The sequence below is a fragment of the Nilaparvata lugens genome, chromosome 6, assembly GCF_014356525.2.
Source record: "Nilaparvata lugens isolate BPH chromosome 6, ASM1435652v1, whole genome shotgun sequence".
In the NCBI taxonomy this organism is placed as follows: Eukaryota; Metazoa; Arthropoda; class Insecta; order Hemiptera; family Delphacidae; genus Nilaparvata; species Nilaparvata lugens.
Window position 1 is genome coordinate 7,444,041 of NC_052509.1, and position 17,822 is coordinate 7,461,862.

General features: G+C 32.7%; 1 protein-coding gene across 2 annotated transcripts in view; it reads right to left on the minus strand.

The window, feature by feature from the left end:
* The window catches only part of LOC111052537, an 82,113-nt gene that overhangs the window by 57,340 nt on the left and 6,951 nt on the right, over window positions 1-17,822 (minus strand). For both annotated transcript variants that reach the window (XM_039430056.1, XM_039430057.1), the window contains 2 exons: window positions 12,688-13,768; window positions 2,290-2,482 (listed from right to left, as the gene is read on the minus strand). In XM_039430056.1, coding sequence (XP_039285990.1) covers window positions 2,290-2,482; window positions 12,688-13,768 — 1,274 coding nt within the window. The remainder of the gene's footprint in view (window positions 1-2,289; window positions 2,483-12,687; window positions 13,769-17,822) is intronic.

Here is a 17,822-nt window from a genome sequence, read left to right on the forward strand (position 1 = left end):
TTTGGGACAGAACATTTCAAATTCGGTACGATATAAATCCATGAGATTTAGAGGATGGATTCTTCATGGTATTGTTGATCTAGTAAAACAAAAATTTTCTGAAAATATCAATTTACCAAAATTGATATAAATATCAATTACCAAATTTTGTTAAATTACCAATTATAGCAATTAAATTACCAAATATATAAATTTACCAAATTTTGGTAAATTATTCAATTTACCAAAAATAACTCAACTAAAAGTTATTTTTGGTTATTTTTAGTACATTGAATAACTATCTTGGAAATTTTTATTTTCAGAAAATTTTTGTTTTACTAGATCAACAATACCATGAAGAATCCATCCTCTAAATCTCATGGATTTATCTCTTACCGAATTTGAAATGTTCTGTTCCAAAAATTCAAACTTTAGGCGCTCATATCTCAAAAAGTAATAATCAGAAAAAAAATGTTTTCCTGAGAAAACTTTTTCATTTTGTGGCTTGATGATATACAAATCAAAAAACTTTGAAAAATATCAGGAGTGAAAAGTTTATTTTCAGCCTTTGTACAGCCTTAAAAACACAGAGTTATTCATAACAAACAGATACCTGAAACTAAATTCTAAATATTGTAAATCAGAAAAGCTCATAACACCAAAAACAACAGAAAATATTCTATAATATTGTTATAAAACTGTGAGAAAGCACAACTATTAAAAATAGTGAGTAAGCACAGCTCACAGCGTTTCAATGATCAGTCAGTACTCACTCTGGGAATTATAGTATTCAGAGTCCGATGATAGTGATGAACATGATGATGAATCAAAGCTAATGTCGAGTTCACTCATTGTACGCTCGGATCACACTGATCAAAAACACCACTCTACACTCTATTTTATAGTATTCAATTGACAAGGGAGAAGGAGAGAGAGGGTCAGATAGGTTATCGCAATTTTATTAATATATATGAACTTCGTAAAGTAAGACTTTAACCAATAGCGAACAATGGTGGCTATTCATTTAAATGCAATTAAGTTGCCATTTTCTTTTACTAATGCATTACATGTTCCAGCTCATTAGTTTTAATAAAATGCAAACAATAATCTGATGAAAAACACCTTTGAACTAATATTAATCAAATCAATCGAATCCAAATATATTATTTCAATTTCGGATACGATAATGTCAAAATGATAGAATGATCATAATGAGAATTACAAAATGGTTTCACTTACACCATAATAATAATTAAAGGAAACGAAGTAGATAACCAAGAATGAAAAACAAAATCGTTATCTAAAATCTTTTGAAAAATGCTTTTCCAAATTTATTTGTTTTTTGCCGATTACTGTCTACTATTGTCGATTATATTACTGTCATGAACGGATGATAGTGCATCGACTTCTGCATTTTTTGTTTGGTATGATGCACTGACAAGGTCAAGATTATTTTAAAATATTGATTACCAATAGAAAAAAATCTGGTGTGGCGCACTCACACAACTTTCCTTGCCGTTATGAAAATTGATCACCTGACGCTAGTGTTCACGCGCATCTCAAGTCTACTATTCAAAGATCTGAGCCAGCTGGTGACAGGACAATAACGCTGGATACACACGATTTAATAGAATCAACAGTTTGCAATTGAATAATCACATTTTCTCAAATTTCAAGCTTATCTTCAATTTTAGGTGAAAATGTTACTGAACATTAATTGTAGAGATTTTCATGCTCAATCTTTTCCACTAGAAATGTTTCGTTTAAATTATATCTGAGACCTGATAATTGGAAATCTAATATCAAACTTTGCATAGATGGGGCGGAGCTTCTAAAATTTTTACAGAAATGGGACTTGTGGCAGTTGGTATAGCTCATCAATGACTATTTTAGGTATAAATTTGATCAAAATCATTGGAGCCATTTTCGAGAAAATCGCGAAATACCCTGTTTTTGACAACATTTTTGCCATTTTAGATGGTTGTATTTGATCGAAATTGTTCGTGTCGGATCCTTATAGTGTAAGGACCTTAAGTTCCAAATTTCAAGTCATTCCGTTAATTGGGAGATGAGATATCGTGTACACAGACGCACATACACTCATACACACACACACACACACACACACACACACACACACACACACACACACACACCAATACCCAAAAACTACTTTTTGGACTCAGGGGACCTTGAAACGTATAGAAATTTAGAAATTGAGGTACCTCAATTTTTTTCGGAAAGCAATACTTTCCTTACCTATGGTAATAGGGCAAGGAAAGTGAAAAGACTTAATAGTTTATTACTCACTAGTACAGCTGCTGACATTGCTGGAAGCTGGACCGAAGATCGAAGCAGTTTTCTTAGTCGTATCACTGCTACCGCTGCTGCTGTTTGCCTCTGAGTTGCACACATACGAGTCCTGAGATTCCATTGCTGCAGATTCGGACAGAGCCTTGGCCAGCTCAAGATTTGAATCGTATCCCTCAGGTACAGATACGGTCTGAAAATATTCAACGTAAATTCGTCATCAAATTTATTACAATAATAAATTGATGTGCTGAATTTAACAAAGTAAAAAGTAAATTTAATAAAATGGATTTAACAAAGTGCTCTATAGTGCGGTCCACGTTATAATGACAGTATTTCATCAACTTTGGTTTTGCTATCCTAGTTTATCATTCGACAAAGCCGGTGGTACTATCCTTTTCTAGGTCCACAACGATGATAATTATGTTTTTGACAGTGTAGAAATATAATTAATTAATGCAGAGAATCGGTATCGCTATTCTTCTATCTTTATCACTAACTTAATCACTATAGTGAGGTCCACGTTATAATGGCAGTGGAGAAAGATTGATTGATTGAGTACTTTATTTATGTAGATTACAATATATACTAGCTTATACACTTATATACAATAGCTTACTATACAGCAAAATTATAGATGAATTTACATAATATAGACTAAGAAAATAATTATTGAACTGTATATGATATGAAAAAAGCAGTTTTTAATAACTATAGATACAAATGGACTTTGATGGCAACTCCCAAAATAGAATTTTTCTCGGGAGTGTCTTCTCAATAGAATAATTATTTCTAGTAGTAATGTTGTGTTTGTAATGAATGCTTATTGAGAAATAAAATTATTATTATTATTTATAATACTGTTATGCATCTACATAAATTGGCGGAGCTTTGGACATATCAATGTCCATTCTTCGGAAAGAATATTCAAAATATCCTTCCCACTAACTCTCTACCAAAAGATAGGAGAACAACGTTGCCGATCCTCACTGTCTTGTCAATGCCTTCTTGACGGTAGCTGATACAGGTTTATTAATGTGATATTAACTGTTTAAAATAATCAATTATATTTTATTAAGCAAGAAATTATATTTTTCATTAATTTCATAATGGATTATAATATTATAAGGATGAATTATTTTGTTAAATAGTTATTAATTATACATTGTTGAAAGACGATTTGGCAACAGAGCAAAGCGAGAAAGAGATAGCTCTATCACTATCTGCTTTGTTGAATGATAGACAAGGATAGCAATTCCATTGCTAATCAAACACTGCCAATATAACGTAGACCCCACTATAGCATGAGTATAATGCATTAAGATACTAAGATAAAGATAATCCAGTATTGAACACTTTGAGTAATTATTTCAAAACGTAATTTACTCCTATTTGCAAACGAGACAAAATTGGCTGTTTTCACACTTAAGGGGCGTTTACATTAGTCAATTTTCTTTGAATTAAGGTTTTCTTGACGCTTGAGGCACTTCATTTGAGTAATTATTTCAAAATCAATTTTACTCCTCTTTGCAAACGAGACAAAATTGGCTGTTTTCACACTTAAGGGGCGTTTACATTAGTCAAATTTCCTTGAATTGAGGTTTTCTTTACGTTTGAGGCACTTTATTTGAGTAATTATTTGCATTTTACTCCTGTTTGCAGACGAGACAAGATTGGCTGTTTTCACACTTAAGGGATGTTTATATTAGTCTAGTTTTCTTGACGTTCAAGTAAAATGAATGATTTTTGGAAACTTGAAGTTCAGTTTACAAGGACAGAAACTTGAATCCACAATACAAATAGTCCAGGAAACATAAACAAATATAAGTTAATTATTTTTATTATCTCGTCAAAACTAAGTACAAAATCTTCATATCACAGTTGAAAATCTCAGCAAAAAAAGAGATCAATAAATTGGTCTCGAACCCGCAACCTTTCATTCATGAGTCGAGCGTGCTACAAATTACGCTACGGAATCACTTGGAGAGAGCTCTGATTGGATGGGCTTTTATTGTTGAGTAAACTTTGAATTACAAATAGAATGTATAATTTGTTTCAATTTTTTAATTAAAATTAATTTATTAAAAAAATGAAAACAAGCCTATATCCATCCTCAGTAAATTCAGAATTTCTATGTAAAATTGCAAGTTAGTCAGTTCATAAGTATTAATGCGTCAATCGTGTATTTCCTATCCCCGTATAAGAATAAGCCAATTTTTTTATAATATTATAGATAAATGACCTGTAACACAACCTGCTATGTAATCTGTAATTGATGTAATCGAATAAAACTGTATTGAAAGAAACTAATGAGCAACGATAAAACATTTAATAAACATTAAAATCAATTTCATTGAGAGCATAAAGAAAACAAATAGTAAGCGAAATATAATATATTAATAAATAAAGAAATCTTTTCTAACCTAATCTCCCTCTTGAATGTTCAAAACAAGTTGACAAATCTTGTAAAAGTTTTTCTCAGTCATGCATTTACAAAACAACTTACAAAATATTCTTCCAAGAAGCATCAGTTCATTACTAATCCAATCTAAATTTTTTTCAAAATTTTACATAGGTACTGGAACTTTGTCCTCAATGACATACAAGTCACATCAACAAGTGGGTTTTCCCACATGCCAAGTGATATACGTGAAACATATTGGAAACACATACTCGGTCCAAGTTCAACGCCAATCTGGTATTCGAATAATGGAGATATGGCCGCATCTATTAAGGTGCCTACAGATTTACGCGCCGCGAACACGAGCAATTCACTTTTAATCAGCTGATGCCAAGCTTTTTATATCTGTATCTTACCGTTTCTGTAAAAATACAGATATAGTCAGCTGATTAAAAGTGAATTGCTCATGTTCGCGGCGCGTATATCTGTACGCACCTTTATAATGTTTTAAACTCAGAGTTTGAATAGGTAGCTAAGGGCCATATTCTACGTTACACTACGTTAAACGTTAAACCACGTTTACTTGTAGATAACTTTACTTGTATTGTATGTTAAGGATTATTTTTATATATCCCTCAAATAGCTTACAGCTAGAGGGATACTATCGCACTATTATAATATTCAAATAAATGGTTGCATTTATCATAATGTGTTTCATACGGGGTTTAAACGAACAGCTGACATTTCTCCGTTTAAACCGAGTATCTGCGGGTCTAAGTTAAATCCGTTTAAACTGAAATGGTGAATACGGCCCTAACATTTTTATAATTTTCAACAGATCAATCTCATTGCTTATGCACTGAATACTGCAGATATTTTATGACCTTTCATTGGTTAGAGTCCCTTACAGGAGATTTCCTCACCTGATATGTATATAACAATCAGAACAATCAGTTACAAAAAAATAAGAAATATAATCAGGTAAATTAAGAAATAGAGCTATTGTTATTGATTGTTTTATGTATGTCAAGGATTATTTTTATATATCCCTCAAATAGCTTACAGCTAGAGGGATACTAATGCACTATTGTAATATTAAAATAAATAAATAAGATAACAATTATGTTTGTTATTCTAATGAATAATTATTGTGTATCTTGAACAAATAAATAAAAATGTATTTATGGGAGATAATATAAGAATAGATATGTAAACAGACAAACACTTTCTTATGCATTATTTTAGGCTTCTATCTCTTGCAAATGTCATTATAGTTTAATTTACAGAGTAGGTAATTTTAACTCAGCATAGCTAATGAAGTACCTTCAAACATATATTCATAACTTCATTACATAGCCATCTGATACATGAAGATGTTTCTGGTTATTATGAAAATATTGTTTGAACTGCAGGCCTGCACAGTAGTACACTTTTTTACAACTGGTAAGCGCGACATTTTTTTTGTTTAGTTTGTAATGTTATTGTTTATAGTATAATATTGTTAGTATTTTAATTATGTTAAACTGATACTGAAGTTCTTTTTCCTTTTTTCTTGTCTTTTTAGTTTTGTTTTACTCTTTCTCAATTTGCTTTGTAAACTGTAACACTTCTTTTTTATTTTAAATAGTTTTTTTTCTGCCCAAACAGGTTTTTGTAACCTTTGGGTATTTTCAATGTATATTTGATTTTTGGTAATGTTCTTCAAGGTATGATTGTGATTTTTTTAGATATATGGTAATTGTTTCAGTGACTATGGTAATTTCATGCTCTGTATATATTGTAAAAATGGAAAATAAATTGATTTGATTTGAAACATGACTCTGAAGAATGTTTTGATAGTTTTTGAATCATTTATATTTGCATAGCTTAGAGAATAATATTATAATGCATATTAGTTTGAGGTATGGTTTTAAATTTGTGTACTGATTTTTTCAAATAGTTAATTTATTTTTGTTTGTATGTTGCCAGTTTATGAATAGATTTCAATTTCAATAAGTTTATTACCAAAAACTATAAATGGAAATTACTGAGATATTGCAATTATTGAAATGCTAATGAATTAATCAATTCCATCTAGCTGTTTACCCTGTTGTCAATATTTGCAGTAGCAGAAGCCTTCGGGGTGAATTACAGCATTTAATTTCGATTTTCGTTTAATAATAATAAAAACTATAAAATTACTAGAAACCAAGTTAATTACAAGAAACTAGAATCTAATCGTATTTTGTTCTTTTGAGCGAAGCTGGTTCCCCAATATTATGTCATAACACAATAAAAAATCATACAAATTCAAGCGATTACACGTTCAGCAACAAAATACATAAATAGATTAGTTGGGAGTTTTGAATCAATTACATTTCACACATGATGTCACGAGGAGGTCAATAGGCTAGCTGATAATCTTGAAACTATTCAATGAGTTTATAAATATTTGCAGAGCAGATAGGGAAGCTCATTAACCTATTGTAGATTTGTATGACTGTACTAACCTATTGACACAATGTAATAAAATTTTAAAAAATCATGTACATCATTAATAATAATTTTTATGATTAGTTGTTCTGGAAAAGAAGATAAGGAAATATTTACATGAGGAAACTTTTAATAAAAATAATTACAGATTCACGATGATTTGCATAATGCATAATAGATAATAGCATAGAAAAATAGTATAATTTATATTAAATTTATAGGCTATTATTTAAACTTCTTATAGTCTTTGATGAAAGTTAATCAATATAGTTTAAGCCCGGTCCAGACGCTCAAGTTTAGCTTCAGTCTTTTGCTCAAGCAAAAGTCGGAGCATGTAAGTCGTTGCGTCTGGACGGTAAAACGGATGGGTCTTCAAGCTTAAGTCGTCAAACTTAAAATGTATCGGCCGGCAATCTTTTTCCATCAACTGTCCGTCTTTTGCCTATCCACTGTAATGAGCTTCCTGGGGGCTACCTCTTTTAATGATCTCCACGTTGTTTGAGGTTCACCTCCGCCCGGGAGCAGGAAGATCAATACAAAGAAAGAGTTGAATGAGTCTGGAGTAATCAGTCTGGGAGGTGGTTATTCTCTCCTTTCGACTCAACTACACCATCCTCCCTCATAGGACTCAATAAAAATATCAAAATGATATCCAATCACGGATGGTGTGAAGTGGTGTAACGAGGCGCTTGCGAATATATCAATGAACTCAACACTTCCGGCTGACTCCCACAGCCAAGAATATAGTTCAGGGAGGCCTTTGCTCGACTTAAACCTTGTGAGTTTGCCAAACACGGGATAAAATGAACTGCTATAAGTCGATAATAAATTGCAAATATATTGCGCACAAAAAATCCACACTTTATACAAAAAATCACAGTCTAATGTGTACAACACATTCAACACTGTGATGATAATTTGAAGAGCTACTATATTTAAAGTTTTTAGCAGGATATTTGAAGTCCAGATATTGAATTTGAGAGATTTGATTATTTTTGATAAATAAGTTTACTAGCCTTGAGTGACTGAAACTCAGGGGGCTGGCGTGGAAAGCAAGGAATGAGATTACAATTAATACAAATTTCATGTATTGTCGGAGACTCGCAGTTTCAAATAATTCGTCGTTAGCGCTTGGTTATATTTTATCGATGCACTGCACTGTGCATTGGGCCCAATACAAAATGATGAAAAGGAATTACTCAATCGATGCCTTCGGATAAAAATTGACTGAACCTCGGATATGGACCGGTAAGTTCTGCTAAGATACGGCGGCTAAGTTCGGTGACGTTTTAATTTTTCATATTCCACTTCACTCCGTAATTAATCAAAAATATATAAGAGACAATACTTGGTGCTGATTAACAATTATTTAGGACATTTACTTTAACATTGAAAACAATTAAACAGGGAAACATTCAACCATGGTTGTTTACCGCTAGATGATCATCTGGAAAGTGGTTATTCTCGAAAATACTTAAATTCAAACACCCTTGAATAAATAAATCCGGGCTTCTGATTGGTTGATTAAATTAAAAATTGCTTTCGTCACGATGACGTTTACAAATAAAGAAAGTAGTTTTCAGATGCAGTGATTCGAAATCAGCAATTTACATAAATTTGAAACAGGGATATTTTTTAATACAAACAAAAGTCGAACCTCTTATCACTAAAACATACCGTATGAAGCTAGCTTCTCCGTTATCAGACATCACATTCACGTGGTGTTTACAAGAATCACTGACCTACGATAACATTGGCACAAGCTGTGTGATACAGTGATGTGAAGTGCGAGGAAATAAAAAATAATTTCGATAAATAAATTTTAATTCCACGACAAAGAAAATACGGCAATAGTGAGGTAGGCTTATTTTTTATAATAACTGTACAAAGATAAGCGCTTGACAGGTGATTGTCTGCTTATAACCACAATTCAACTACTATATACCGGTGAATAAACACAACTTCAATTCATTTATTTTATTGCATGTTGTCTTTCAATATTTTCTAATTCAACATCTTCAAGATATTTTATAAATTCAAATATGAAAAATAAAGAACATTTTTCTCGTCTATTGACAGGTGAATAATTTATGAGGCTGTGCTCCTTTGACATATTTTAAAAACATGTTGACTAAATAAGGTTGGTTTTCCAATAATTCATAACAATAATTTTATACGGAAAAGAGTGCACAATAAATTCATTATTATATATAAATGACATACAAGATAAAATGCATAGTGAAACATTATAAGCATAAGGTGAGATAATAGCAGTAGTTACATTGGCTAGGTCTTGTATTGGTTTACAAAAACTTCTCATGATAGAAATATTTTTATTTTCTATAATTTGATTTTTCCATAATTCATTTGTCAATTTTAGTTCCTTAAAAAGGAGGTTGGTTTTCCAATAATTCATAACAATAATTTTATACGGAAAAGAGTGCACAATAAATTCATTATTATATATAAATGACATACAAGATAAAATGCATAGTGAAACATTATAAGCATAAGGTGAGATAATAGCAGTAGTTACATTGGCTAGGTCTTGTATTGGTTTACAAAAACTTCTCATGATAGAAATATTTTTATTTTCTATAATTTGATTTTTCCATAATTCATTTGTCAATTTTAGTTCCTTAAAAAGGAGAATATCGTGACACCACCAAAACCTAAATCGCGTAAAAATAGAGAAACTGTGATTTCAGATTCGGATTCAGCGCCCTCAAATTAATAAAATGCCTCGCCGCGAGTACTTGAAAATAAGCAAGTTTTTTTATCGATTATATATAACGCCATTTTACTCTTTTTTTCTTTCTTGATTCTCATGATACTCTCAGAATTTGATGTTGATATTATGATTTACTATCATGATATATTAAGATGTACTATATTTTTGATAAGAATACTATCTACAAAATTTCAATCCATTTACAATCACTGTGTCTCGAGATATGACATGTAAACAAAGCTATTTAGCGATTAACAGTAATATTTTTGTCATTATGTAGTTAAATATAGCATTATCCAGTTGAATCAGCGAAAAAATACGATATAATTATTACTAATCTACCGGATATATTTCAACCGTATACAATTCAGACTCAATGAACCATATCACAATTCATATTGAAGTGACACATATAACCTCTAGCTACTTTCGACTGTTGTAAAAATTAGAATTGGAACCGTTTTGGGCTTAAGTTAGCCTGTGGTACTTTTCTGTAAGTTGAATGATTCTGAATGATTGAATAAATATCAAGAACTGAACTTGTGAGCACAAAAATAGGAAAACGGACGACATAAGACGGATGCGTGTGGACGCAATTTTACATCCGTCTTTTGCTTGAACCAAACGATCCGTCTTTTGCTTGAGCAAAACACTGATGGTAGACTTGAGCGTCTGGACCCGGCTTTACACCTACAGTACCTAAGTCTACAATAATCTATACTCTCTAAAGGAAAGAACTGGCTTACACACGTACGGGATAGGAAAATTATGACGCATCATCACGTCTCAACTACTAGACTGATTACCTTGAAATTTTGCACATAGATTCTTAATCAACCGAGGATGGTTATAGGCCTATTTTAAATTCTCCAAGATTTCATTATGTCAAGTTTTAAAATACACCCTTGCGGAGCACGGGTTACCTGCCAGTCTATAATATGTGTACATTTAGAATTTTAAAAAATGATGCTCCATTATATAGTTTCAGATTTTACTCTATATATCATCCCACACATCTAAAACTTCCGTTCCCATCTGATAAATCACGTTTTACCATTGCTATTACGGTATTACACAACACAGAACCTCAGTGCATTGCAACAAAATTTGCAATGACGTCATGACTGAGACACTATCTGCTGTTGTAACATTTATCCCTTAATGATAGCGTGTGTTGAATGTTAGTGACGCTTTGCCATATCCCCAGGGATAGGCCTATTACTAGTTCTAGTGAGATAAAATTGAGTCTAGCAGAATATTTATAGCTTCAGTGATATAGAAGTCACTTATTAACGATGGTAATTCATGAAAAAAACATACGCTACCCACACAAATATATTAACTACAATAAATAGGTCATTAGCCTTGATAAATTTGATGGAGTATCATACATCATGCATTATATTCAAATCATACAGCATACAGGAATATATTCAGAGTGAGTCATATGTATGGGAACCCTTCAATAAGTTGGAGACTATTGCAGATAATAATACTGTAACTTTCAGGATGAGTTATTGGTCAAATACTCTACCTTTTGACGTATAACTGAATTTCAACCCCTCATAAGGAGGTGACTTAGGGTTTGTAACTCGAATATTTTAAATGTAAACACCCATTGTGTGGTACATCATTTTCAAGGCCTTTCTAAAACAAGAGAGATGACATCAATAAAAATGTTCTATGATACTTTTATCCAAAATGGCGGTTGATTGAAGTTTTAGTTTTTAAGGAAATGAGGGGTTGTAACTCAAATATTTTAAATGTTAACACCCATTGTGTGGTACATCATCAAGGTCTTTCTTAAACAAGAAAATGAAGGATGACATCAATAAAAATGTTCTACTCGTATGATACTTGTATCCAAAATGGCGGCTGAATGAAGTTTTCAGCTGCCATTTTGGATGAAAGTATTACAGAACATTTTTATTGAAGTCATCTTTCTCGTTTTGAAAAGGCCTTTAAAATGATGTATCACACAATGGGTGTTTACATTCAAAATATTTGAGTTACGACCCCTCATTCCTTTAAAAACTAAAACTTCAATCAGCCGCCATTTTGGATACAAGTATCATAGAACATATTTATCGACGCCATCTTTCTTGTTTTAAAAAGGCCTTTGAAATGATGTACTACACAATGGGTGTTTACATTTAAAATATTCGAATTACAACCTCTAAGTCACCTCCTTATGAGGGCCGTAGTCGAGTGGATTAGATGCTGGCTTTGTAATCTGGTTCGAAACCCAGCCCGGGCAAGATATTTTTCTCGGGCCAATCCCGTGTTTCGGATGGACACGTTAAGCCGTCGGTCCCGACTGCCTATAAATCAGTCGTTAGGTCATGTCAGAGGCCCTGAAATTGATCAGTTGTGACCTGAAAACTCTGACACCAGACCTGAGCCAGCCAGGTCACACGATATTATTATATGAGGGTTTGAAATTCAGTTGTACGTCAAAAGGTAGAGTTTTTGACCGATAACTTATCCTGAGAGTTACAGTATTATATCTACAGCAGTCTCCAACTTATTGAGGTTTTCCCATGTAGTTGCTATACACTCTGTATATAGCAACTACAGAAAGAAACAAGGAAACATATAACTTTAAACTTTAATTTCGAGCCTATAAACCAAGATGATAGTGAACGTTATCTGTATGTTGTTTAGTGATAGTTTCGCCAGAGAATTCAATCAAATTAATTTGCCATAGACAAAATACACTAGCAATTCAAGAAATGCTTTCAATGACTGAAATGATTAAATACGGGATGTACTTAGTTCCAATATTGCTACTCACCGCTTTCGCCTTGCTCTTCTTCTTGGGGGCCGGCTGTTGCACCAGGGGGGGCAACCCCATTGCCTCCCTCTCCTGATGCTGTTTCAACTGCAACTTGATCGCCTCAAACAACTTGTCCGTGCCAACTTTTTTCTTGGCGGCGCAACTTTTTACATGAGGCACTATCCTGTCAAACGACTTGAGGCACAGAGGACAGACGTTCGACTTCTGCAGGTGTTCCATACTGATGCCACCCTGGCTCATCACTTCGGCGTCTAGTTCTTTATGTACCAAGGAAGACACTTGCTCCAGAACAGATTTCTCAAGTTCACTGAAGTATTCGGTGGTGTTGGGAAGGTTTAAACTTTCATCAAACAAATCGACATCTTCTGCACTATGTTTAGTGACAGTGATATCTCCTGGATTACCTTCAGTCTTCAAACTCTCCTCAGAATTGTTCAATCTAATTTTTTTCAAAGTGCTGCTTTCAGCTTCCACACTCGACCTTTTCGTTCCATTTTTGGAACCTTCACTACCTTTCGAACTATTCGCAGAACCTTGCCCCCCATCATCACCGTTACAAACTACACCAGAACCTGGCGAATAGGTACTGTCTTCGAAAATCGGTGACCGATTTCCAATGTCTTCGAACATCGGCGAACGATTTCCACTGTATTCAAATATCGGCGAACGATTTCCATTGTCTTCGAAGATCGGTGACCGTTTACCATTGTCTTCGAAAATCGGAGACCGTTTTCCACGAAATTCGAAAATCGGTGACCGTTTTCCACTGTCTTCGAAGATCGGAGACCGGTTTCCATTCAATTCGAATATCGGTGACCGCTTTCCACTGTCTCCGAAAATCGGTGACCGCTTTCCATTGGCCTTGAAAATCGGTGACCGTTTTTCATCGATTTTTCCGGGAGTGGACGCATCATCAGCAGAGTAGAACTCATTGCTTGATCGACTCACATCCTTGTCGATGCAAAAGCTAAATTCTTTATTGGCAGCTGCTTCATCTTCAGACATATGACAGTCGTCTTGGCTTTCCTTGCCAAAGGTGTTGGGCTGAGATGATGATGAACCACTAGCTGCTGCCGATCTGTAAACAAACAAAGAAAAAGATAATTTTTTATTCTTCATTAGCACAAACACATAACATATAATTGAAATAACTGGAGGAGAAAAAGAGGCGAACCTTAAGGCTGTGCAAGGGCTAAATATAAACTTTTCACTATTTTTCAAAGTTTTTCGATTTGTATAATATCATGCTATCAAAATGAAAAAGTTTTCTCAGGAAAACATTTTTTTCCCGATCATTTTCTTTTCGAGATATGAGCGCCAAAAGTTCAAATTTTTGGGACAAAACATTTCAAATTCGGTAAGATTCGGTAAATCCATGAGATTGAGACGAAAGATTCTTCATGGTATTGTTGATCTAGTAAAACAAAAATTTTCTGAAACTATCAATTTTTGAGAAAGTTATTCAAATGACCAAAAATAACTCAACTAAATGTTATTTTTGGTCATTTTTAGTAAATTGAATAACTTACTCAAAAATTGATATCTTCAGAAAAATTTTGTTTTACTAGATCAACAATACCATGAAGAATATATCCTCTAAATCTCATGGATTTATCTCTTTACCGTATTTGAAATGTTCTATCCCAAAAATTTAAACTTTAGGCGCTCATATCTCAAAAAGTAATGATCGGGAAAAAATGTTTTCCTGAAAAAACATTTTCATTTTGATAGCTTGATAGTATACAAATCGAAAAACTTTGAAGAATATCACCAGTAGAAAGTTGATTTTTAGCTTTTGCACCTACTTAATAAATATATTGTATCACCCAATGTTAATCAACGTCACGCAGGTTTGAAGTTGACAAATTGATTAACATTAGGAGATATGTAGACTACGTCTTTCAAAAGTGAGGTCCACGTTATAATGGCAGTATTCGATTGACAATGGTGTTGTTATCCTTGTCTATCATTCGACAAAGCAGACCTTGAGTTCAACTACAAGTATAGTAGGATGTATTGGTTGATAGGAAGAAATTCAAGTTTATCAACCTACAATAAAACTACAAGTATAGTAGGATGGATTAGTTGATAGGAAGAAATTCAAGCTTATCAACCTACAATAAAACTCAACTCTACTAACAAATACTGAGGCCTGTCTGGTTGTATGGAGCTCAACTGTGGGGCTGTACAGCAGAGAGCAATATTGGCATCATCCAACGATTCCAAGACAAGTTTCTGCGAAATGCTGTCAATGCTCCATATTTTATCAGGAACTCCGACCTTTATAGAGACAGTCAAGGAGATGATTGTAATAACAGCAAGGACCTATGAAGAGGCTTCTACATGACCACCAAAATGTTGAGGCAATCCAGCTTTTGGAAAACTAAACATTAACGAGGAGATTGAACAGGAAGAAGCCAACAGATCTGGTGTAAACCTCCAGGAGTGCTTAGTGAAAGTAAAAAGATTAACAATATATTAGTTTAGTGCAGTGATTAGGAATGAGCTAATTTAAAACAAGGAGAAGCTATTAATTTAGGATCAAAACAGGCTATTGCACAAAACTTCTTCAATTTCCTAATTTAGTTTCAAATTGTCAAAGTATTATACATAGGTTATGTCCATTTCAATTATGTCCATTTATAAGAGGTAAACATAATCATGTCAAGTAATTAAACCGTAATGAAAAAATATACCTATAATGAGGTCCACGTTATGATGGCAGTGGAGAAAGATAGGAGAAAAACGTTGCCGATCCTCTGTCTTGTCAATGCCTTCTATAGACGATAGCTGATACAGGCTTATTGATGTAATATTAACGGTTCATTCTCGTTTAAAATAATCAATTATATTTTATTAATCAAGGAATTATATTTTCAAATAATTTCCTAATGAATTTTCATATTGTTGATTAATTATTAATTCTACATTGCTAAAAGAAGATCTGGCAACAGAGCAAAGTGAGAAAGAGATAGCACTATCCGCTTTGTTGAATGATAGACAAGGATAGCAATACCATTGCAAATCAAACACTGCCATTATAACGTGGACCTCACTATAGTACTAGTAACAGATATATTTAAAAAATCATTTGATAATTTTTAATAAAAATTAACAGTTGATAAAAAAAATTACAACTGATTCGGCTAATAAAATAAAATCAGTCATGGCCAAAAATGTTCTGTCATTTTAAAGATAGTGTTATTTAATCAAACATAAGTAAACTCTCGAAGTATTTCATTCTTCCTATCACATTTTTTAGAGAAAGTTGAACATAAATCATTTTTTAATAGATTCAGATACGACAGCAATAATTCTACTTATTGTGTAATTTTTTTATCACGGTATTAATAGATTATTGAAACTCAACCAAAAAATGTTTTCCTTGTTATGGGTTGGCTTGATAATAAACAATGGATCTAACGAATAAGCGGTATTGGAATTGTAAATTATAAAACATTAATTATTAGATTAAATTAGGTAAAACTTTATTATCTCGAGGGCAGAAATTAAAAATATGAAGCCTGGTCTTTTAATAAATAATAAGTAACGATAATAGGCCTCATTTTTTTATGTTTCAACATTTTAATAATTATGAATATTCAGAAAATATTAACTATGATTTCCGATAACAGCAATTTCAAACTGGAATTTTAAATACATAAAGGTGATGAATTACATTTTTGCAGTTATCTCCAAAGAAAGAAATTGCCAAATGACCACACTATAACAATCATAGTAGGCTAAAAAATAGTAGGCCAATCAGATATGCTATCTAAATAGTAGGCTATCAAATAAAAGATATACGTGAACAATCATTACAAGTAGATGAATATGGTTAGCCAACAATTCATTTATTAATACATGTGTGTTGTATGTCTTGTTAAATCATCCATCCTTTGTCAAGTCTAAAAAATCTGGTGTGGCGCACTCACACAAATTTCCTTGCCGTTATGAAAATTGATCACCTGACGCTAGTGTTCACGCGCATCTCAAGTCTACTATTTGAAGATCTGACCCAGCTGCTGACAGGACGATAACGCTGGAGACACACGATGTCTGTTATCTCTTCATAGTGAATGATTTAATAGAATCAACAGTTGGAATTGGATAATATTAAGTAATAACATTTTCTCGAATTTCGAGCTTATTTTCAATTTTAGGTGAAAATGTTACTGAACATTAATTGTAGAGATTTTCATGCTCAATCTTTTCCACTTGATTTTTTTTTTTTTAATTGTATCTGAAGCCTGAATCTGATAATTGGGAATCTAAAATCAAACTTTGCATAGATGAGGCGGACCTCCTGAAATTTCTACATATATAAGACTTGTGGCAGTTGATAGAGCTTATCAATGACTATTTTAGGTATAAATTTGATCAAAATCGTTGGAGCCGTTTTTGTGAAAATCGTGAAAACCCCTGTTTTTGACAACATTTTCGTCATTTTAGCCGCCATCTTGAATTGCATTCGATCAAAATTTTTCGTGTCGGATCCTTATATTGTAAGGACCTTAAGTTCCAAATTTCAAGTCATTCCGTTAATTGGGAGATGAGATATCATGTACACAGACGCACATACACTAATACACACACATACAGACCAATACCCAAAAACCACTTTTTTGGACTCAGGGGACCTTGAAACATATAGAAATTTAGAAATTGGGGTACCTTAATTTTTTCGGAAAGCAATACTTTCCTTACCTATGATAATAGGGCAAGGAAAGTAAAAAAATCAATTACCTTTACTAATTATTTAAAATTTGTGTTTATAGAAGATTCTGCCATCAAACACACATTTCTATCAAAGCTGTAAACAAGGTATCGTATTTACTGTATGGTATTGTGTTACTGTATTGTATTGTATTTAACTTTGTATTTAAAGAAGAATCTGCCATCACACATATTTCTATCAAATCTGTAACGGAAACAAGGATTTTTCGGCAAAATAATGTATTCTGCTCTATTTGTATAAAGAGTTTTGCCTGGAGCAGTGAGCTAAAATATATAGAACAATAATAAATTTCTATGATTATCTAAATAAATATTATGTGAGAGATCAAATAAGAATGGTTCCACCAAAAATTGCACTGCTATAGTTATTTCACTTCTACAAGTTCCACTCATCT